At 36.2% G+C, this 23,201-nt stretch overlaps 1 protein-coding gene across 4 annotated transcripts in view; it reads left to right on the top strand.

Moving 5' to 3' along the window:
* The window catches only part of Ncoa7 (nuclear receptor coactivator 7), a 148,441-nt gene that overhangs the window by 104,879 nt on the left and 20,361 nt on the right, over positions 1-23,201 (top strand). For 3 of the 4 annotated variants that reach the window (XM_076858280.2, XM_076858278.2, XM_076858281.2), the window contains 2 exons: positions 744-1,780; positions 2,442-2,610. In XM_076858280.2, coding sequence (XP_076714395.2) covers positions 744-1,780; positions 2,442-2,610 — 1,206 coding nt within the window. The remainder of the gene's footprint in view (positions 1-743; positions 1,781-2,441; positions 2,611-23,201) is intronic. The other variant, XM_076858279.2, reaches the window with a different exon arrangement.

Here is a 23,201-nt window from a genome sequence, read left to right as displayed (position 1 = left end):
AAGTGTTATTATTATAAAAGAGATGTTTAAGAAACTTAAAGTGTTATAAATAAGAGCTTTTATGAAACTTACTTTTTTGAATATTCTTAAACTATAAAATGGATCTACTGCCATATTCACAGTTATACTATATATTATTTTTCACAGTAACAATGGAAGTTTCTTTTTGTGTCTCCTTTGGGAGTAATAGGTTTGGGTTTTTTGTTTCTTATTGGAAGCATCTGGTTATGAAACCTAAAGTTGTAAGTTGAAGGTCAGTCACTTAAATAAGCAGCTTTCAGAAATAAATAGGCACCTTTCAGAATTCATGTAGTTGTTGTCTACATTATTGTATAAAAAGGCTAAGCTTTGAATGTTTAAAGAATTATCACTATTGGTACCAAAATATTTCCTCTCCTTCATCTTTTACTTCATGAAAATCAGAAATGTTATTTTTTCATATTTTAAAATCATATGCATAACATCTACATGTTCACATATAACTTCCAAAACCATTCATGTGCTTCTAGTACAGTATGCAAATTACTTGATTCATTCTTTTGTCATTTTCTTTAGTTGACTTACATTTCATTTTGAAATCAGTCTCTCGATTTCTTTTTTGTATTCTGAAATCATTTTAATGTAAGTTTAATTTATGGTATGTTTGTGTTTTTATTTTTTGTTGAATTTTTTCCTTTCCTCCATTTTGTTTTTCGGTTTTATTTTTAACATTCCATGTGCACCCGCCATTTTTCCCCCAACAGTGACCTACCTCAGGATCTTTGTCCTCTGTACAGGCCTGGAGAATGGGAAGACCTGGCTTCAGAAAAGGATATCAACCCCTTCAGTAAGTTCAAGTCCGTCAATAGGGAAAAAAGACAGCAAAATGGAGAAAGAACGATGACTTCGGATTTCAAATCAACAGGACCTTTGGAGAAGTCAACAGAACTCACACATACAAAGCCCTCAGGTAGCTCAGTGTCAGGGAAATTAAAGAAACTGGAACCCACTAAGGAGACAACCCTGAGTCAATCTCCCGTAGTTACTAAGCTCAGCAAGGAACCTTCTGACATGCGCACTGCATTTGAATCTACAGCCAAAGAAAATTCCCTTTTAGGGGAAGATGATGACTTTGTTGACTTGGAAGAACTTTCATCTCAAACCGAGAGTGGAATGGACAAAAGAGACCCATCGAAGGAATGCCTTTCGGTTGACCCCGAGAAACGAAAGAAGGCTAAGTCACAAATAATCACTTCTGCTATGGACATGCAGGGGCAGTCAGCCCTGAACTTTTCAAAAGTAGAGAGTGATGCTGAGCTAAAGGGAGCCCTAGACTTAGAATCCTGTGAGAAACAAGATGTAATGCCAGAAATGGACAAGCAGTCGGGTTCCCCAGAAAGCCAGGTGGAACACACACTGAACATTCATGAAGATCTAGATAAAGTTAAACTCATTGAGTACTACCTAAATAAGAATAAAGAAGGGTCACAGTTATCTGAAAATTTGCAGAAGAAGGAATTAAGTGACCGCAAAAGTACTGAGCCAGTGGGAATAGACATCACCCTTAGTAGTTCTCTTCCCCAGACTGGTGACCCCACAACTGAGAGCAATAAAGAGCCAGATAAAACATGGGTAAAGGAGAGAGACCCCCTTCCACTGAAACTAGACACCAATACTGAAGAAAATATGGTAAAAGAATCCTTGGACTCTACTCTGGACAATATCTGTCAAGGTGCACAAATGGATAATAAATCTGAAATTCAATTATGGCTTTTAAAGAGAATTCAGGTACCTATTGAAGGTGAGCTGTTTTCTCTAATATTTTTATGTTCTGTTGTATAACTTGCCGTTCTAAAACTTGCCCCTGTAATAGCAAATGTATACAATTATTTGAGAGTAGTGTTTTCTCAATCGAGTACTTCCTTACTATTAGCATCAATGATTAGGGAAAAAAATCACAAAATATGGTATGTTTTGGAACTTGAACTATAACAGATTTCTATTTCAAAAGCAGTTTATTTTATAAAATATATTTCAAGCTGTTTTCCTTTTTATGTTAGATTTGTGAATCTAAAAGGGTTTAAAATGATTTTGAAGAGATTTCAATTCTAAACTGAATTGCACAGTGGCAAAATTGGGTCCTGGTATCATTTATTAATACATACAATTGTGGATTGTCACAATTCTACATTATTTGCTGTTGTGTTGGTTTTTATGTTTATTTCTGGTATGTAGCACCTGTTTGTTATATACCAATTTGAAACATTTCAAGTTTTTTTCCTCTGTGCTTAAGCAGGTCTGGAAAATTTATTAGTTCTAATATGAAGTAGCCAAATGGTGTTCATGCCATATGCTATGACTTTCCATCACTAAGAGGGATTGTATGCTATTCTTTGTATGTTGAAGTTTACTGTCACCAATTTTGTCAGTATTGAGGGAGGTTTTTTTCACCTGTGATTCAGATATTCTTCCTTCAAAAGAAGAAAAGAGCAAGACCCCACCCATGTTTCTGTGTATCAAAGTGGGAAAACCAATGAGAAAATCCTTTGCCACTCACACTGCCGCCATGGTCCAGCAGTACGGCAAACGAAGAAAGCAGCCAGAGTACTGGTTTGCTGTTCCGCGGGAAAGGTAAGTATGAGAGAGATGAGAAAATTTGCTGGTTAGATTCCAATTGCATTTGGATATTCCTTATCTTACTTATTATTCTTCAGTAAGAACCTTGTTTTAAGGATTGTGGAGTTTCTACAAGGATATTGGATGGCTTTCTGCTAAAGGGTGGTTTGACATAGCTAACATGAGGTCATCATAGGTGCTGTGCACATTAAGTTCCCATGCAGTTGATTTTCAAATGAAGGAAGATATAGATCGTTCTCCAGTGCCAGGGTTTGGAAGTGCTCTTCTGTGAGAATAAAAGAAGTGCAGCAAAGAGGCAGGATTTATTATAATTTTTCAAGTGCTTTAATGGTAGGGAAGTGAATAAATATTCTTTGGCCTTATGGAAGGTGCATCTATGACTCAACACTCGAAACTCTGTACATGAAACGTGGCACATACGTAGATCAAGGGGCTATCCCTTCAGAGGGATTGGTATTTTTTATTTTTTAACATTTATTTTTAAATTGGTACACAATAATTGTTTGTTATGGGTATTGTTTAAGGGATAGAGACTGGTATTTCTGTGCAAGTGTATAATATGTGATGATCAAGTCAGATAATCAGCATGTCCGTCACCTCAAACATTTATCATTTCTTGGGATTGGGAACATTCAAATTCCTCTCTTCTAGCAGCATATGTCTGTGAACTGTCATCACTCTACTCTGCTATAGGACACTAGACCTGATTGCTCCTACCTAATTATAATTTTGTTCCCATTTGCAAACCTTTCCCTATCCCCCCCTCACACCCTGCCCAGCCTCCAGCAACCACAGTTCTACTCTTCTAGAACATCTACCATTTTAGCTTCCACATATATGAGAACATTTGATACTTATCTTTTTGTGCCTGACTTATTACTTAACATAATGCCCTCCAGGCTCATTGGCACTGCTGCAAATGACAAGATTTAATTCTCTTTATAGCTAAGTAATATTGCATGGTGTGTGTGTGTGTGTGTGTGTGTGTGTGTGTGTGTGTAAAACACAATTTCTTTACACTGATTCATTGATGGGCATTCAGGTTGACTCTGCATCTTGGTCACTGTGAATAGTGCTCCATGAACATGGAGTGCTGAGAGATTTATATTTTTAAATTACCAAAGATACTTTCTTGATTTTGTGACAGTATAAGATAGTAGAAATGGTGTCCTAGAAATTCTTCAACAGTATATCACTGAGGATATGCTTATGATTAAAAAAAAAGAGAGAGAGAGAAAGAAAGAAACTCTTTTCTTCAGAAAAACATGTTTTCCTTTTGTTATGTGTTAGAGTAAAACTGTCTTTACAAAGGACTTGCAGTCACTTTTGACTATGAATCCCACATATCTTTGCTTTTCTTGACTAGTCATCAGACATCTTCATCTGGGCAGATCTTTCAACTAACACATCTGCCAAGAAAAAAAAAATCACTCAGTCAGCTCCCTAAGCACGAATTTCCATAAAGCAAAATTAATTCCAAGTGAGGGCACATCTTCTGGATGACTATTACTCAGGATGATAATTCTTATCAGGGGAGTTGGCTCATTTTGAATAAATTATAGTTCAATGCAAAAAAAAAGGATTTTTATTAATGAATTTTCAAATAGGTTTTTTCTTAGACATAAATCCACATTAATATGGACATTAAGCATAATTTGTTTTGCATTAATGTAATATAGTCTTCTACTTGTGTCTGCAGCCTCCACTGTATCTTGTTGAGCTTTTAAACTAGTAATACTACTGAAAACTGTTTCAACACAAACAATGTGAATTTCTCAAGCCCTCTTAACATCAGAGTACTAAATTTAGAATTTCAAAATTAAACAGTATCTTTGAGATTTAGGCCAATTTTTTATTTTATAGGTGAGAAAAACATCACCAAAACTTTCAGCTACGTTGTGGTTTGTGGGACTTTCATTCTTTATCAGAAAAATCATCTCTATATAATTTTTTCTCTGGGAAAATGCATTGTTCATAGTATTAGAAAAATTTTTCCATTGTATATTCTTTAACAGGACTGTGTGTACCAAGAAATCTTGTAGAATAATTATAGCAGTCCTACACATGTGATTGTTGGGCTGTCACTTTTTAACCCAGAAGAAATTCTAAGTACTAAGAAGTGCTTCTCTTTGACCTCTTATACAAGTGACTTCTGTGAGTTTTTTTAAAGTAGGTCACTTGCTGCATTCTGTTATACTGTAATTTATAGTTTCTGTGACTTACTTTTCTTTTGAATTTGATTTTATACTTAAAAGAATAGTTTTCTTTCTTGAGTGAATTATTAATTGACAAAACTTTTTTTTTTTTTGGAATCCTTATGCTGCCTCCATTATATTTTTTAATGATAATAGGTTTTTTGTGGGGTTTTGGGTTTTTTTTGTTGTTGTTGTTTTGTTTTTTTTTTTTTGTTGTTTGTTTGTTTCCATGTAGATATTAGGAAATTTGTTGTAATTGTTTCCTTTTGTATTTCCTTATCTTTTTGTTTTAAAGGAACCCACATTTTAGGTTAAAAGGGTACAGATGGAACAGTCCTATAGTAAATTCCCACTTACACTTCCAAATGCACAGTAGGAAATAAGTTCATTTTTTATTCCAATTTCTGAAATTCTTCAGAATTTAAACTTCAACAGAAGTCCTTAAGGAGGAGCTAGAAAGAGGCGTGCAATATTTTTCACAAACAGATGGTAATTTCTGGATTTCTTTTCTACATCAAACTGAATATTTCATCTTGCTTTCTATTTAATACACGGATGCATCGTTGGAATTTCAGCAGCAGAGTGAATTCACCCTAACAGTGGCTCCCTTCCTAGGTTACAGTGTCTTCTCACAGACCTTAAAGATGTGGCAACTTGTTCTCAAGAGGCTGGTCTTCTTAGCTCATACAATACACCAAAGCTCCCTGTCACAGGAAAATAATATTGTGATGCTGACAAAACTCAAAAAATCTTTGTTTTACTCTTCTTTTCTATTGTTCCTGATACCTTTGTAAAAATGTTTGCTTTTTTATTCTTTGTTATTTTTACTAAAAAATTAACTCAACCTAATCTCTCCTTCCTTTACAATGTACAGAATCAGGGTACTTCTCTTGAATCAGCTGAGGATAATAGTGGTATGCTTGGGATATTTATAAAATTTCCAGAATTTGACATATATTCCTGGATGATCCTGGATTTTTCTGTTTTCTCTCTCATTTAACCCTGAGGGCAATAGATAATCCCTTCCTATTTTAATAGTCTACTTCAGATTCAGAAGCCTTTTTACAAAATGTTCAAAATTAGAAGTATTTCAGATTTTAGTTTTTTTAAATTTTGGAATAATTGCATAGGTTTTACCAGATGAGAATCCCTGTTCCAAAAATCTGAAATCTATACATTTGAAATCTGAAACTTTCAAGTGCCAACATGAATGACATTCAAAAAATTTCAGATTTCTGATTTTTGGATTAGAGATGCTTAGCCTATACGCTTATATAGGATTTTTCAACTTCGGTGCTATTGATATTTTCAGCTGCATGATTCTTAGTTGTTGTATTGTTGGTGGGGTTGGGGGTAGCTTATGAATTATAGGATGATTAGCAACATCCATTACCTTTACCTACTAGTTACCAGTAGCTTCTAGCAGTTGTGACAAGCAAAAATGTCTCCAGACTTTGCCAAATATCCTCTGGATGACAAAATTGCTTTACACTGAGAGGCCCTGATTCAGTATTAGACCTGAGTCTAAATGCCATTCTGAAGGTGATTACAAGCTACAATAGCTCCATAATATAGGAATTTGATTTTGTACTTAATTATTTTACTTGATTATACTCATAGGATTTGCTCATCCACATATACTATTTCCTTTACTAATCCCTAATATTTTTAAAACTTTTTGCAAGGAATTTATTAAAAATTTTGGTTTATTTATTAATGTATAGCTTTTTATGTATAAAAATGAAACATTCCTTTAGGAGCAATGGTGTTATTTGGAAGTAATCCTCAATTGATAGAGTTCTATAAGCAGTAAAGTTGTTTGTATTAACAAGAATTTATTTTTGCACTTTCACTTTGTGTAAGCCTCTGCTAGAAACTACATAAGATATAAGAAGACAATATCCTCTGGCCTGAAAAGGTTGTGGAGTCATGGGCTGCTCCATTACCTAATGGTCCCCAGAATCAGGCAGATATGAATTGAGAATCCCTAGGAAATGAATGAAATGCTTTATCCCTGCAAAACATAATTTCTTACTTTGAAAAATTGGTCATTTTGAGGACTAAGCAATTAAGTCGTATTTGAACAAACAATTGTTGAGTGCAGACTTCCTGACAAGCACTGGGTTAGTTCTAGATAAATAAACCTGAGACCTTACCTGAATACCTTATGAAAAGCTATTGAAAATTGTTCCACAGATTCAAGATGTCAGATTAGAGGGCACTTCCAGGAGTACTTTTTCTCAACAAAGTGAGTGAAAGAGGGAATTCACTGAAATTCAGTATCAAACAGAGTCTCTTTAGAGACTCAGAAATGCAGGTGCATTGAGCAAAGAACTAGAAGCCAAGTCAACACATACCCCATGGGTTCACCACAAAGGGGAATGATAATACAAATAGAGAGAAATACAACAGACAAATGTGGCACAGAAAAACCCTTTAGATCAGAAAAGCAGCCTGAACTTAGTAGATTCAAAGACTGTTGTTTGGAAAGTGCTATTTCTCTACTGGCAAACAGAGAACTGAGGTAGGGGGAGCTGCTGCAGGAGCCAAGAGATTGGTTAAAGGAAGAAATTGCTTATTTCTCATTTCTCTTTCTCTTCCCACTAACATCCACATTTTCATGTTCACTCTTTCTTCCTTTACTTGTCTTTTTTTTATTCTAATTTTCCTCCTCCTTTATAGCCATCACTTGCTGCATCTCTTCTGCAATTTCTCTGTTCACATTTTCAACATTCTAAACTTTCTTGTTACAAGCAAATATTGCCATACTTTCCCAGAAAGTGCCTGCCCTGTGGCCTAGGGTGTACCTAGCAGACCTCAGGTGGAGCTGAAGAGGGTCAGGAAACTAACAGGTGAGTATGAATATACTCAGGGACAAAGCCTGGGAAGGCAGTGTTCTTGGTCAGCAGAATATGTAAGACCTGTAAAAGGTTGGTTCTTCTGCTCTGTAAGGAGAACTCTTGGGAAGTTCCTGAGATTTAGACTCCTAGCAGAGATCAGCATCTGCCTGGTCCTAGGGGTATATTGATCTAATCTCTCCAGAGCAGATGCTACCCAACAAAGTCACTAACGCTTGATTCTACTCAAGCCCCAGCCACCAGAACTCCCCTCATAGAATTCTGCAGCAGCCCCATCCTGGGAGTGCATCCATCTTTATAACACACACACACACACACACACACACACACACACATACATATAAATTAGTCGGTGGCTCTTTCTCTCTCTGTGCATTTTTTCTCATTTTTATGTTGGCTATTTTTCCTGATCTTCTGAAAGTTAGGGGGTTTTGTTTATTTTTAGGTTTGTTTTTGTTTGCTTATTTCTCATTTCTCTTTCTCTTCCCACTAACATCCACATTTTCATGTTCACTCTTTCTTCTTTTACTTGTCTTTTTTATTCTAATTTTCCTCCTCCTTTATAGCCATCCACTTGCTGCATCTCTTCTGCAATTTCTCTGTTCATATTTTCAACATTCTAAACTTTCTTTTACTTCTCTGTCACATTTCCTTTTCCGTTAAGAAACTGTCTAACTCCACATCATGTACAACCACAAGAGTGGGATTCTAATTAGTATAAGTTATATTCCAAGTATGTATAATATGCCAAAATACACTCTACTGACATGTATACCTAAAAAAATTTTTTAAAAGAAAACAACTATCAACCAAGATTGCTACATCCAACAAAGCTATCTTTCTGAAAGGAGGTAAATTAAAACCTTCCAAGATAGGCAGAAACTAAAAGATTTCATAACTATTAAGCCAGCCCTACAGAAACTACTTAAAGAAATACTTCATACAGAAAAAATAAAAAACAAACCACAAAGCTCACAATTGGACAGTTCTCATTTGAAGAGTAGCTAAGCAAATGAGAAATAGAACAGAATTAATCATTATAAATTAATTAAAATGGCAGGAAATAACAAACATCTCTATATAATAAAATTGAATGTAAATGGTCTCAAATAGAGTTAATAGACATCTGTAAAATGTTTCTTCCAACAACAGCCAGTCACACTTTCTTTTTAGCTGCTCTTGAAACGTCTCCAAAAAATATAATTTAGGTCACAAAGCAATTCTTAGAAAATACAAAAAATAAAAAATAAAAAGAAACGAAAGAAAGAAAAAGAAAAAAATAATTCCTTGCATCTTAGCTGATCATAATTCAATGAAATTAGAAGTCAACACTAAAAAACCCTACAGAAGTTATATGAACACCTGGATATTGAATAGTACACTTCTGAAAGTATATGAAATCAGGATAGAATGTAAAAAAAAAAAAAAAAAAAAGATTAAAATCAAGAATAGTGATAAAACCAGCCAGAAACTCTTGGATACAACGAAGACTGTTTTAAGAGGGAAAAATTTATAGCTATGAGTGCCTACATAAGAAAATCAGAAAAATACCAAACAAACAGCCTAATGATGTATCTCAAAGCCTTTGAAAAACATGAACCAACTTCAAAACCAATAGAAGGAAGGAAATAATTAAGATCAGAGACAAATCAAATTATCACTGTTTGTACATGATATGATCCTATACTCAGAAGACCAAAAAGCTCCATCAGACTGCTAAAGCTAATAAACACATTTGCTAAAGTATCAGGTTACAAAATTAGCATACAAAAATTCAGTAGCCTTCCTATATATCAACAATAAATCTACTGATAAAGAAATCAGGAAAACAATTCCATTCACAGTAGCCTAAAAAAAAAAAAAAAAAAAAAAGACAAGGAATAAATCTAGCCAAGGACATGAAAGACATCTAACAATGAAAATTATAGAACTGAAGAAAGAAATTGAAGAAAACCCAAGAAGATGAAAAGACCTCCCATGTTCATGGATAGGCAGAATTAATATTACTAAATAATCATATTACCAAAAGCAATATGGAGATTCAGTGCAATCCCCATTAAAATACCAATGACATTCTTTTTTTAATATTTATTTTTTAGTTGTAGTCAGACACAATATCTTTTTTTATTTATTTGGGGATTGAACCCAGGGCTTCGCCAGTGCTAGGCGAATGCTCTACTGCTGAGCCACCCCAGACAACCAATGGCATTCTTAACAGAGCTAGAAAAAGAAGTTTTAAAATTCACTTAGAATAATAAAAACCTGGAATAGCCAAACCAATTCTAATCCAAAAAGCCATTTCTCTTTCTCTTCCCACTAATATCCACATTTTCACGTTCTCTCTTTCTTCCTTTACTTGTCTTTTTTTTTATTCTAGTTTTCCTCCTCCTTCTTTATAGCCATCACTTGCTACAATGTCTGACTTCAAATTACATTACAGAACTACAGCAACAAAACCAAATGGTTGCTGGTATAAACACAGACATAGAGAATTGGTACGGAATAGAAGACATGAACCAAGGTTTAGTTTCATTCTTCTACATATGGCTAACCAGTTTCCCTACATAGCAAAATGTATACAGAATGTACACATTTTGTGTAAATATATAACCAATAATAAATGTTGGAGAGGATGTGGAGAGAACATTTTATACTGTTAGAGGGATTGTAAATTAGTACAACCACTATAGAATTCAGTGTAGAAGTTTTTCAAAAGACTAGGAATGGAACCATGATATGACCCAGCTATACCACTCTTTGGTATTTATCCTAAAGAATTAAAGTCATTGTACTACAGTGACACATACATACCCATGTTTAGAGCAGTACAATTCAAAATAGCCAAACTATGAAACAAGCCTAGGTGTCTGTCAACAGAATATGTATATATATGCTATGGAGTTTTATTCTGCCATAATGGGGAATGATTTGTCATTTGCAGGAAAATGGAAGGAACTTGAAACCATTTATGTTAAGCAAACATTGTAAGTTTTCTCTCATATGTGGAAGCTAAAGAGGAAAAAGGTGTATGGGGAGAAATCTTATGAAAAGTGAGGGGAGATCAATAGAATACAGGAAAGGGATCGGGGGAGGGAAGAAGAGAGGGAAAGGGGAAAAACTAGGGAATGATATTGGCCAAATTATATTATTATGTTGTGTGTATGTACAAATATATAACAACAACCCCACCATGTACAACTATAATTCACCAATAAAAATACACAAAAGAAGAAAGTAGTTTCTAACACTTTCTGGATACTTAATATCTGATTGTATTTCTTAGGTTTGGATTCTGTTTTACATTTGAAAAATAATGTGATTATCTCCTTTTCTCTTATCTTTCTTAATACTAAGAGGTTATTTCCTTTGTAGAAAGGACTGATAATTCCTGTTCAAATTAAAACTATTCTCCCTTTTATCCAATTATTTATGGCTTCTTAATCTCCAAAATGCTTTATAATAAATTGATTTTTTATAAACCAGCTTTTAAGATGGAAGCAGTATTAAACACCAGGAATTAGGTAGAGTTGCCAAGTGATGCATAAATGTTTAATCCAAACTAAATTAGTTAAGTGTGATTTGTATAATAAGTAAAATAATAAAAGAGAAAGAGGAGAAGAAATAGGGAGAGCCATGAACATATTTTTTCCACTTAATAATTGTGCTAAATGATTTTGGCAACACTTGAATATATAGGTAAGCTGAATGTAGATGGGTAGAGAACCTGTTTTACATTCAGTTATTTTTCTATATAGTATGTTTTGTGCATTTTTTCATCATATATTATATAATTATGTATATGTAAACAGTGTAATTAACACCATCTTTGTAATTTCTGATTGATTTAATCATTTATCTACTTTAAATGTTAGGGTGATTTGAATTTTTTGCCATTAAAAACAGTGTTACCAAAAAAAAAAAAAAACAGTGTTACATTAAACATCTTAGTAATATCCTTCAGGTAGTCCTACCAAGTCAAAGAACCTGTTACATGCTTAAAATGCATATAACTCATGAAAGTAGTAGCAATTCATACCACACTGAAGTGTCCTCCCCATGAGTTGAGAAACCTAAGTATTATGATCCTTTATCAATACCAGTTTGGTGATTAAAAAAAGAAAACATGTAGCTTTAAAATCTTAAAGTCGATTTGGAACTTTTTTAATAATTTTAGTTAATGTAAGGTAACACATTGAACTGAGCGTTTTTGTCTTCTGTGACTCCTTTAATATTAGAAAATGTACTTTACCTTGATATGCAAGTTTATAATACATTTATTAAAAATATTCTGACATGCTGTTTCTCTATTTAACATCTAATATCAAAAAACCCTTGAATTTATACAAGATACATAGTTATGCTTTATGCCTGTACACACATTTAATAAACTCACCATGTATGAGTTGATTCTGTTTTAAAAAGCATGATATTTTCTTACATAATGTTGAACATAATTGAAATTCCTAACTATAGTTATAGTTGGGATTTTTAGACTCTCAAAATAAAAATGAGTGATGTACGCAGGAGTGCACAGGTATGTAATTCTAAATGGTGCTATCCATGTTGTATGTATATATTTCAGATTTCTATTTTTGACCAGCAGTAGTACTAATTCTTGTAGAATATGTCATCTCTCCAGAATTCCCTATGGTTGCCTAGCTCAAAGAATAGAACAGTCAAAGCCTTATTTTTAGGAAAAAGTGTCATTTATAAATATATATATATATATTAACTGTATTTATTCATTTTATAGGGTGCTGTTGAGGATCAAACCCAATGCCTCACATGTACTATGCAAGTGCTCTGCCACTGAGCTACAGCCCCAGCCCAAAGTGCCTATTCTTTAGGTCAGCACTTCCCTAAAGATATTCAATGGAAAGCTTGTCCCATGGACAATTTATAGGTGTTTATAATGAAGTAAGTTCCATTGTTTAGTTTTTAGCTCTATCTAGAGTAGAGCTTTATGCTCATAATAGCCACTACTTGTGCCTCTTGTTTTATCCATGGTATATGGTATCATGAGCCATTCATTCCCTGAAGCCAGAATGAAGACATAATCCTACTTCTCAGTCACCTCCCCACAAGGGTCAGTCACCACCATATCCAGCTTATTCTATTCACTTAACATCTCTTGAATCTATTGCTTCTACTTGGATCTCTTGCTTCTATTTTGATCCTTCTGTGGATAGATGGCCATGTTTCTACTTTGAGAAATGTAAATTTGAATTCTTGGATGGCATTCTTGAGATGCCTCCCTTCCTGCCCCATCCCACCTCACCTAAATTCATATATTAGTTTAAACTTGTCCTCTATGAAACTTGCCCTCTGTGGTTTAGGTGCCCTTCACTATCTTCTCACCTCTATCCCAGCCTTACTAAACTCTTTTACAAATATGGATTCTCTGTGGCTTTTTCCTATTAGGCTGTAAGCTTCCTGAGGGCAAGGACCAAGTCTTTGACATTGTGTCTTAGAAAAAGCATAGCGTCTAGTATGTTGTATATATTTCTTAATGTTAATTGGATGGGTATGTGGATAAATGGGTCTATAGTTTAATAGATTCAAAGTTACTAGTTATTCCTTATAATTAAAAGATATATACTTTTATAATATTTTGGAAATACAAAAAAGGAAAATTTTGTTCCACAACGTGAAATCCAATTCATTTTAATTGTGTAACTTTTTGGTCTTTTTTCTATGTATTGATTAATGTAATAATGTTATATGACAATACATATACACTATTATGTAAACTGCTTTTACTTAAGAGTGTCTTTCTTTCCTATTAAATATTCCAGGTGCATGCCTTTAGTAAGCATGTATAACTTATATAATGAGAAGCAAAAAATTAAAAAAAAAGAAATTTGATTTTTGTATTAAGTTCATTTTAAAATAGGAAGATGTCCAAATCCTAAGAATCCCATTGGAAACTGAGAAATATACCTTTAACAGCACTATTCTTAGAGAACAAAGCATGAATTAAAAGAATTACTAGCTGACCTAGTTTTCTAGCATGAAATCTTTAACTATAGTTAATGTGGAATTTTCTGATCAAAAGTCACCTTACTTTAGTGGAATCAGGGCTAAATTGGAATCCTTATTCACTGTCTGTTCTAAGATGACCTCAGGGTTGAACATTCTTTAATGAACTTTCTGGAACAACTTAGATTATACCCAGTCAAACCAGTTATATTTCAGAGTACGAATACAAATCCTGTGATTTTTAAGTACCACATATCATTCTGTCATACTGTAATCTATCTCCTTCTCCTCCTTCTCCTTCTCCTTCTCCTCCTTCTCCTTCTCCTTCTCCTCCTTCTCCTTCTCGTTCTCCTCCTTCTCCTTCTCCTTCTCCTTCTCCTTCTCCTTCTCCTTCTTTTTCTCCTTCCTGGTGATTGAACCCAGGCTCCATACATTCCACATTGAGCTATACTCCCAGCCTAGATTGTAATCCTTTTTTATTTTCTCCACATTTTTTTTTAATTGGGGCATTTTAGTTGTACATAAGAATGGAATTTGTTGTTCTATACTAGTACCATGCACACAATATGACAATATTATTTGGCCATTATCCCTCCCCAGTACTCCCCTCACCAATTCTCTGGTTCCTTTCATCTATTCTACTGATCTCCCTTTGCTTTTCATGCAGTCACACACCCACACCACCAACAACAACTTTCTTTTCTCTTTTACACTCTAGCTTGCACATATGAGAGAAAACGTAATGGCCCTTGACCTTCTCAGTTTGGCTTATTTCCCTTAACATGTTTTTGAGTTCCATCCATTTTCCTGCAAATAACATAATTTCATTCTTCAGTATGGCTGAATAAAACTCTATTGTGTATATATACCACATTTTCTTTATATCTACTCACCTGCTGATGGACATCTAAACTGGTTCCATAGTTTGACTATTGTAAATTGTGCTGCTATAAATATGGGTATGCACATATCTCGATAGTATGCTGATCTTAATTCTTTAGGATAAATACTGAAGAGTGATATAGCTGGGTCATATCATGGTTCCATTCCTAGTCTTTTGAAAACCTCCACACTGAATTCTATAGTGGTTGCACTAATTTACAATCCCACTAACAGTATAAAAATTTTCTTTTTTTTTTCCATGTCCTCTCCAGCATTTATTATTATTTCTATTCTCAATGACTGCCATTCTGACTGGTATGCAATGAAATCTCAATGTAGTTTTAATTTGCATTTCCCTAATTGCTAATGATGTTGAACAGTTTTTCATATATTTGCTGGCCATTCGTATTTATTCTTTTGAAAAATGTCTGTTTAATTCATTTGCCTATTTATTAATTGGGCTATTTGTTTTTTGGTGTAAAATTTTATGAGTTTTTTACATATTCTGGATATTAATCCTCTTCACTTTCCTAATTGTTTCCTTTGTTGTGCAGAAGCATTTTAATTTGATGCCATGATGGCATGTTTTTCTGAGCTTTAGGGATTCTATGAAGAGAGTTATCACCTAGACCCACATATTGGAGTGTTGACCTTACGTTTATCAATTTCTTTCTTCAATGTTCTATAGTTTTCATTATAGAGGGCTTTCACATCCTTGGTTAGATTTATTCCAGTTTTTTTTAAATGTTATTATAAATGGAATTGTTTTCTGATTTCTTTCTCAGCAGATTTATTGTTGGTATTTAGAAAAGCTATTGATATCTGTATGTTGATTTTGTAACCTACTACTTTGCTAAATTTATTTATTAGCTCTAGCAGTACTTTGGTGGAGTTTTTAAAAATATTCTGAGTATAAGGTCATATCACCTGTAAATAGTGATAAATTGACTTCTTTCTTTCCTATTTTTAATCCTCTATAGACAGTAATTTTACTGTGATGTTTTAAGCTGAGAATGTTGCTAAAAAAGAGAAATCCCTGCAGGGCATGGTGGTAACATGACTGTAATCCCAGTGGCTCAGCAGGCCTAGACAAGTGGATAGTGAGTTCAGACAATCTCAGCAATTTAAGGAGGCCCTAGGCAATGTAGCAAGACCCTATCATTAAATAAAATATTTTTAAAAGGGTTGGAGTATAGCTCAGGGGTTAAGAACCCCTGGGTTCAATCTCTGGTACCAAAAAAAGAAAGAAAGAAAGAAAGAAAAATTACCAAAATATTTCCAAATCAATCTGAAATGAATTTCCCTTCTTCTCCCCATTTAATAGCAATTTTGGAAACCTACTGAACCGATGTCACCCAATTTTTAATCACTGACATGAATATTTTCTCTTCTGTTTTGAAAAATACCTTAAAGGTTTTGAAGTGATTGCTTACTCTTTAGTCCTTTCCCCAATATTGTACCTTTTATTTCACCAACTCAGAGTTCTAGAAATTTATTACCTTCCAGAAATATCTTATCAAGCAGCTGCCTTTCAGTAGCTTCAGAAACCAGCCTTGGCCAATGTCTTGAGTTAATCATTGGCTCTACATCAGACCTGTGGTCCTGGAAACATAACCTCCTTTCTAAGGAAGCTCTTCACAGTGGTGGCTGTGCTTTTTGGTGGAAGAGCGAGTGCCAGCACTCTGAGGAGTAATTTTAGTCCTCTTTTCACTGCACGCTAATTAATCTCTGCCTATCAGTGCTGCACACAGTATTTCGGAGTAAGTATGCAGAAACAGGAATTGCAGCAATCCCCTTATCCACAGTTTTGCTTTCCATGAGTTCAGTTATCTGTAACTGCAATCTCAAAATACACAGTAGTGCAATAGATATTTTGAGAGAGACCACATTCACACAACTTTTATTCTGGTATATAAATATTACATTTTACTTATTGTGCCTAATTTATGAATTAAACTATAACATAGATATGTGTGTATGGAAAAAAAAAGGTTTATGTAGTTTGGGTACTATTTGGGGTTTAAGACATCTGTTGGGGTCTTGCAGCTAAGTGGGAGGAGGGTTTCTCTATTGCAAATCTAAATGCCTGCAGGGACCAGACAGAGGAATGGAGGTGAGGGAGGCTGGGGAACAGGGTCATTTGCAGAGACCTGCTCTAGGAACACCTGCTGTGAACCTCTGCAGCTGTGTGGGCATATGGTCCTGGTGGTGTTTGCCCTCTGTATCTTTTTCCAATAAGATAAAAAGTGTATTATGTGTGTAAGGTCTCCCAATTTTTGAGTATTGACTATTGTTTAATTTTTAAAAAGTAAGAAGATCAAAATGAATGGTATCACTGCTGAGTCTAAGCTATGGGATGCCATCCTAAGACCTCCAGCATTGATGTTAACATAAATTTTTAGTTTTTACTTATTTTTAAGTGATTGTTTTTTGGTTTTTTTGTTTGTTTGTTTGTTTGTTTTGTGTGTGTGTGTATGTGTGTGTGTTGTTTGGGCTTTCCTGCTGTCTTTGGGAAACCAGGAAAAAGAAGGTTTTTTGTTTTTTGTTTTTTCCCCAGCTTTATTGAGGTAGATTGACAAAAACTATACGTCTTTAAGGGCTATAACATGGTGATTTCATATTTATGGACATTGTAGAATATATATATGACAATCAATAACATGTCTGTCACCTGACATGGTAACTATTTTTTTTAAATTCTTTTTTTTAATGTTGTCTATTCTGATAAGAACACTTTTTAACAAATTTCAAGTATAATGTCCCCCCTTTATCTGCATTTTTACTTTTTAAGGTTTGTTACATGTGATGAGCTGTGGTTCTAAGATATTAAATGGGAAATTCCAAAAATAAACAATTCATACATTTTAAATTGCACACAGTTCTGAATAATGTGATGAAATCTGGTGCTACTTTGTGCCATCTTGTAGAGGGATGTGAACCGTACCTTTGTCCACTGTATCCATACACTGCCCCGCTATGGTCACATAGTAGTTACCTGGGATATCAGATTGACTATTGCAGTATCTCAGTGCTTTCATTCAAGAAACCCTGATGTAGTAGTTTACCACAAAGTCACAATGCCTGTGTCATCACATCATCTTATGATGTAGGCATGATTTCATCTCATATCAGCCCAAGAATAAAGGTGAGTACAATAACTATGTTGAGACAGGAAGAGAGGAAGAGAAAGAGAACATTTCACACAATATTTATTACAACATATTGTTATAATTATTTTATTTTATTATTATTGTGGTTCATCATTTACTATGCTTAACTTATAGATTAAACTTTATCATAGTTAATTTGCAAAGGGGGAAGGGTAGTATATATAAGGTATGGTACTCTCCAGTTTTAGTCGTCTCCTGGGGTCTTAGAACATAACCACTGGGGATAAGAGAACACTACTGTATATAATACAATATTATCAACTGCAGTCACACTGTGAAATATACATAAAAAATTGATAGGTTGTAAATAAAATGCCAAAACATTTGATGCTGTAAATAAAATTTTCTTTCGATAGATACCCTGAGACCCTTTAAAAACGAACACAATACCAGGGCATTACTAAGCACTGGTTTAATTTGGAGTTGTAGAATATTGACACTGGAAGAGACCTTGAAAGTACCATTTCATGGAAGGTCCTTCAGCCAGGCCATTGAGACTGGATTTTGAAAGGTGGTGCTTTTCCAGCTCTGACCTCTATGCATTTCTGAGGCTCTATTGGGTTTCTGAGGCTATATTCGGAAATGGAACCTCCGGAGGTTTTAGCTAAAGTATATCTAAATAATTTATAATCAACAAAGCAAGTGGCCTCTGGGGCTACATGCATATGTACTTCAGTACTTTCTAGGCCACATTCTTTATCTCAGTTTTTCCCATTCTCTGGGTTACATCACAGACTGAAGTATGTTTTTAATGTAATAGCAAATAAGTTATTTGATGGTTCCTGCTTATCATGTGTGTGTGTGCACTTGTGTGTGGTGTTGGGGGTTGAGTCCTGGGTCTTGTGCATTCTGAGCACTTGCTTTGCCATTGAGCTATATATACCCTATAATATTTGAGTCAAGTGTCTAGTTTCTAGGTTAGATTTTGTTGTATGCAGTCCTATTTTCTTTTCCCGCAAGTCAAGTAGCCTTTGATAGGAAAATAATGCCCCAGTGACCTCTGGATCATTTTGGTCATTTCTTGATTTACATGGTAGCATTTCAGTTCACCACATAGAAGGGAGTACGAAAGTAGAACAAACTTCCTTGCACTGTTAGTGCTCTTGTTACCACTAGGAGAAGAGAGGCTTTCTTATTTTCCTTTTAAGAAGCTGAGAGATTAACAAACCCTCCCAAAGCCTCCAGCTCATGACAGGTGGAACCAGTTTGGGAACTCAGGCCTTTTTCTTTACTCACAGCTATGTTTGTTTTTTTTTGTTGTTGTTGTTTTGTTTTGTTTTTTTAAAGTGGGAGACCTGGGCATGGTGGCACATGCCTGTTTTCCCAGCTACTTGTAAGGTTGAATTAGAAGGATCACTTGATCCCAGGACCTGGAAAAAAATGAGACTCCATCTAAAAATAATAATAATAGTAATAATAATAGGAGTGTGAAGGGAAGCAAAGGGAATCCTACCATAACTACTAATGAATCTTGTTCAATGGAATAAGAGGGTAATCATACCTGAAGTCCACACACCTAAGGTATGAATGGTAGTAGAATAATGTTTCATCCCCATCAGGTTTTCTGTCTCCCAGCCCTGCAGCTGTGTCAGGGACAGGTGCTCATAAAGTGGTAAAAGTAGGGCAGTCAGGCTGACCATCAAGGAAATGGCAAAGCATACTGCTTAAGACCATGACCCGCCCTGAGGTTTATCATTTATTGTCCAGCCCTGTTGTGCTGTGTGACCTTGGGCTAGTTAATCTGTGTGTAACAATCTGTCTCTTTATTCACTAAATAGGAATAATAGTCATGGTGGCTACCTCCTGGGGTCACAGTGAGAAGAAATGAGCTCATCCAAACACAAAAGGAAATTTTGTTGCTGCTGCTGCTGCTATTACTTCTCCTTCAGTCTGCAATGCTTTGTTGCCTCTGAGGTCAAGCACTGCTTTCCAAGAGCTTGTATCATTTACCCTCTTTTAATCTCTTCTTCAGAGAGGACAACATTATCTGCTAAATAGGGATTTGTATCATAAATGTGGTGTCTCCTTTGGGGTGAATAAAGCCCTGAAAGAGCCTTGTTGAAGGTGAAGACTTTCCCCCCTTTTTATTCTTTTTTTCTTATTAGTTCCTTTTAGATATATATAACAATAGGGTTCATTTTGACATAATTATACAAGCATGGAATATAATTTGCTCTAATTCACTCCCCAGCACTTCCTCTTTCCCTTCCCTCCTCCCTTCCCCTGTTCCCTTCTCTCTATTCTACTGATCTTTCTGTTATTCATTTATAGTTTTGTTTTTGTTTTTAAGTTAGTGCCTTGTAGATTACATGCAGTCGAGATTCACTGTGATCCATTCATATACATACATAGGAATGTTAGGGTCAGATTCATTCCATTCTCTTCCTTTGTCCTGTCCTTTCTCTCGCCCCCTCCCGCCTCAATCCCCTTCCTCTACTTGAAGAGGAAGACGTTTTTAAAGTTTATGAAGAAATGTGATTAAGCCCAAGTCTGAGATTAAACAGAAAGCCTAAACAATGCCTGAGTGCCAGAGTGAATACCGTTGCTAGATGGGCTCGTTTGGTGCCCAGAGTGTACGTGGTGGGTGTCTTTCTAAGCTCGCCACCACACCTGAAGTCTAGCTCTGAGCATCTCTTACCTTTGTTTCTGGTCAGTCGTGTCTCCTCTGGCCTTCCCTTCTTGACACTCCATAGTCCTTGAAAACTCGAGATCTGGTCATGCATCTTCCCTGCTACCTGTGTGCAGGTATGGCCCATGGAGACATCTAGGCTTCAGCTGCTGACACGAATTCTTCCCTTTGCAAATGTCCCTGTATCCCCATGCCATTTTTACTGAATAGTTGTCTTTAAATTACTTAAATCAAATCATCACAAATTTTAAAAATATTTTTACTTCACCTCTTCTTGAGCAGTAATATCTGCTCATTGTGTTTATTACAAATGGCCTTTATAGAAGCTCATAACTATTAAAATGTGTTCTTCTGTGTACCCTCTCTGAGGAGACTGGGGCCATCTGTGCCACACTTTGGAAGGTAGTGGCCTCAGGATATGGTCCAAGCATTTTATCTTATGCCTAAGACTCTCTGTGACTCAATGACCCACCAGCTCCATCTTCTATCTTATCTCCTGCCATTGAGATGAGTCTCGCACCTTCCTTCTTTCCTCAGTGATTCTATCCCTGCCAGTTGAGTTCTTGCTCCCCACAAATGCCCCAGCTGGGACGCTGGCTGGCTTGCCTCATTGTCTTGGTCCTATATTAGGATATTTTGTTTCCATCCCACCATCAGGTCCTCCAAAGTAGGGACTAGATCTCTTGCCTCTCAATAGTCCTGACTCCATTATGGAGGCCTCTGTTAGACCTGACTGCACTGTCCTTTCTCTCTGCCTTGTATAGTTTGTCTTTATTACAGTGACCCTGCTCCTTAAAAGACACATCTTTTTTCCAGAGGGTGCCATCTCCCCTTTCTCCAGCAATAGACGTTTCAGCCTCTCCCAACACCCAGTTCTCCCCCAGCCCCTGGGAAGCTGTCCCTGACCCCAACCTGAGATGCTACTCCAGCTGGCTAACTTTTTTCATTGCTCTAAGAAAGAAAAAGAGAGAGAGTGAGAGGGAGAGAGGGGAAGGGAAGAGAAAGGAAGAACAGCATGAGCACAGAGCCAGAGCGGATGCTAGAGCAAAGATGCTGGAGCATGTGGCTGGGGCAGAGTGCATTTGGAGAATGGCATGAAACAAAGCTTCCAGGAAACCCCCGTGGAGTTTGAATTCATCCTAAAACCCATGGAGAGATAATAAGCTCACTTCCACCTCTTTGTTCTTTCTTGGTCTCCTTCCAGAACAACTTCGGCTTCCTCTTTTCCTAGGACCCAGTCCTTGACCTAGTTTTCTGCCTATAGGTTTCACACCCACCACTTCAGGACCAGTTAGCAGCCAGGGCAGCTGTAATTAGTGATGATGGTGTTGGGTCAGCCAGAGGCCCTGGACAGTGTCCTGGGGCAGCTGATTCATGGGAAACCACAGAGTGAGTCACTGAGGGAGTATCAAAAAAGCCATCAATAGCCATTTTCTGAGGTCAAGAAGATGATGACTGAGATAGTGTTGATTTGCATAGTTGGTGAATTGGAAAAAATCAGTTTCACTGGTGGTGAGAAAAGGAACAAGATTTTTAAAACTGTCTCGTTCCAGAAAGTTTGGCTCATAGAAACAGAGCCAAACTGTTTGAACCAGGTTTAATTTAACAAGGGCATACGCTAAAAGGTTAATAAAATCAAAGTAGGAAAATTCAGAAATGAAAAGGAGCTGGAAAATATGCTTACCCACTTTTTTCTGAAGAGAAAGTGAAGCATGGGAAGGGGCTTTAGGAAGAAAGAAACTTCCAGAAACATTTTTTTAAGGACGGGGAATGCAAGTAAGCTTCTGGATCAAGATGAAGGAAATAGAGGGATCGAAAGGATGGGAGGGCAGGGATGGAAATGATGGAGGAAATGCCCCACGAGTGGGACTGTCAGAAGTGTCAGAGAAGAGGCTTCTGGGCTGGGGATGCAGTGTGCTTGCCTGACAGGTGCAAGGCCCTGAGTTCAATCCCCAGCACCCAGAAAACAAAGAAAAGAAGTACTTCTTCTGAAGAAATAGATCACTATGGGAGATGGCAGGGGACACATTCTAATAGTTCAGTAGACCATCCTCTGCTCAGAAAGGAGGCAGGGAGGAGAAGAAGAGAGAGCATGAGAGGGTGAAGAGGAGTCTCGAGTAGCAACTGGATGGTGTAGAAAAGGAAGAGAACCACAGTGAAGTGTGGGGATTCACTTAGGGAGGGCTTTTCCTCACCGAGGTTGGGTGCCTCTGATTAGTACTGGATCCATTACACATGAAGGAGCCAAACCAGCAATGTTCATCAACCCCAAAGAGGATTTAGATCAGTGAGTGTGGCTATTTCTGTAGGAGGTGGCTTGGAAGGGCAGGCACAGAGGAAATAGGTTATCAGGGGCACTAGTGAGAGCAAGGGGAAAAGATTGGGCTGGAAGTATAAATCCAGGAGGACCTAAATGGGAAGTGGAGGAGGAGGAGAGGGCAAAGGGAGAGCAAGGCAGGAACTGTCAGCAGGAAGGCATGGGCAAGGCAGAAGGCAAAGGGACAAGGAGGGGAATTTTGGGACTCGAGGTCTGTAAACAGACCTCTGTAAAAAAGGGGTCAAGGTTTAGTTTGGAAATTCTTAGGAAACTCCCGTTAGTCAAAAAGAACCATTCCAAGAATTAGACTAAGTAAACTTAAGGTAACTGTAATCCAGTTTAAAAAACTAAATAAAGATGAAGTCATATCCTGTCCTTCCCCAATTAAATAATGTAAATAGCATAAACAAAGGACATTAAGCAGAAGTAGAGGTAGAATTAGGGATAATTTTTCCTTCCATTTGGTCTCCAAGGGCGGTTGAACTTAAGTAAGCAAACTGATTCTAAATGGATTTGAATTTTCTCTTGTAGAGCAGATGACTTCAATTCTTCATT

This window comes from Callospermophilus lateralis, chromosome 6 (assembly GCF_048772815.1).
Source record: "Callospermophilus lateralis isolate mCalLat2 chromosome 6, mCalLat2.hap1, whole genome shotgun sequence".
NCBI lineage: Eukaryota > Metazoa > Chordata > Mammalia > Rodentia > Sciuridae > Callospermophilus > Callospermophilus lateralis.
Note: the sequence above shows the minus strand (reverse complement) of the source record. Positions and strands in the feature narration are given on the sequence as shown.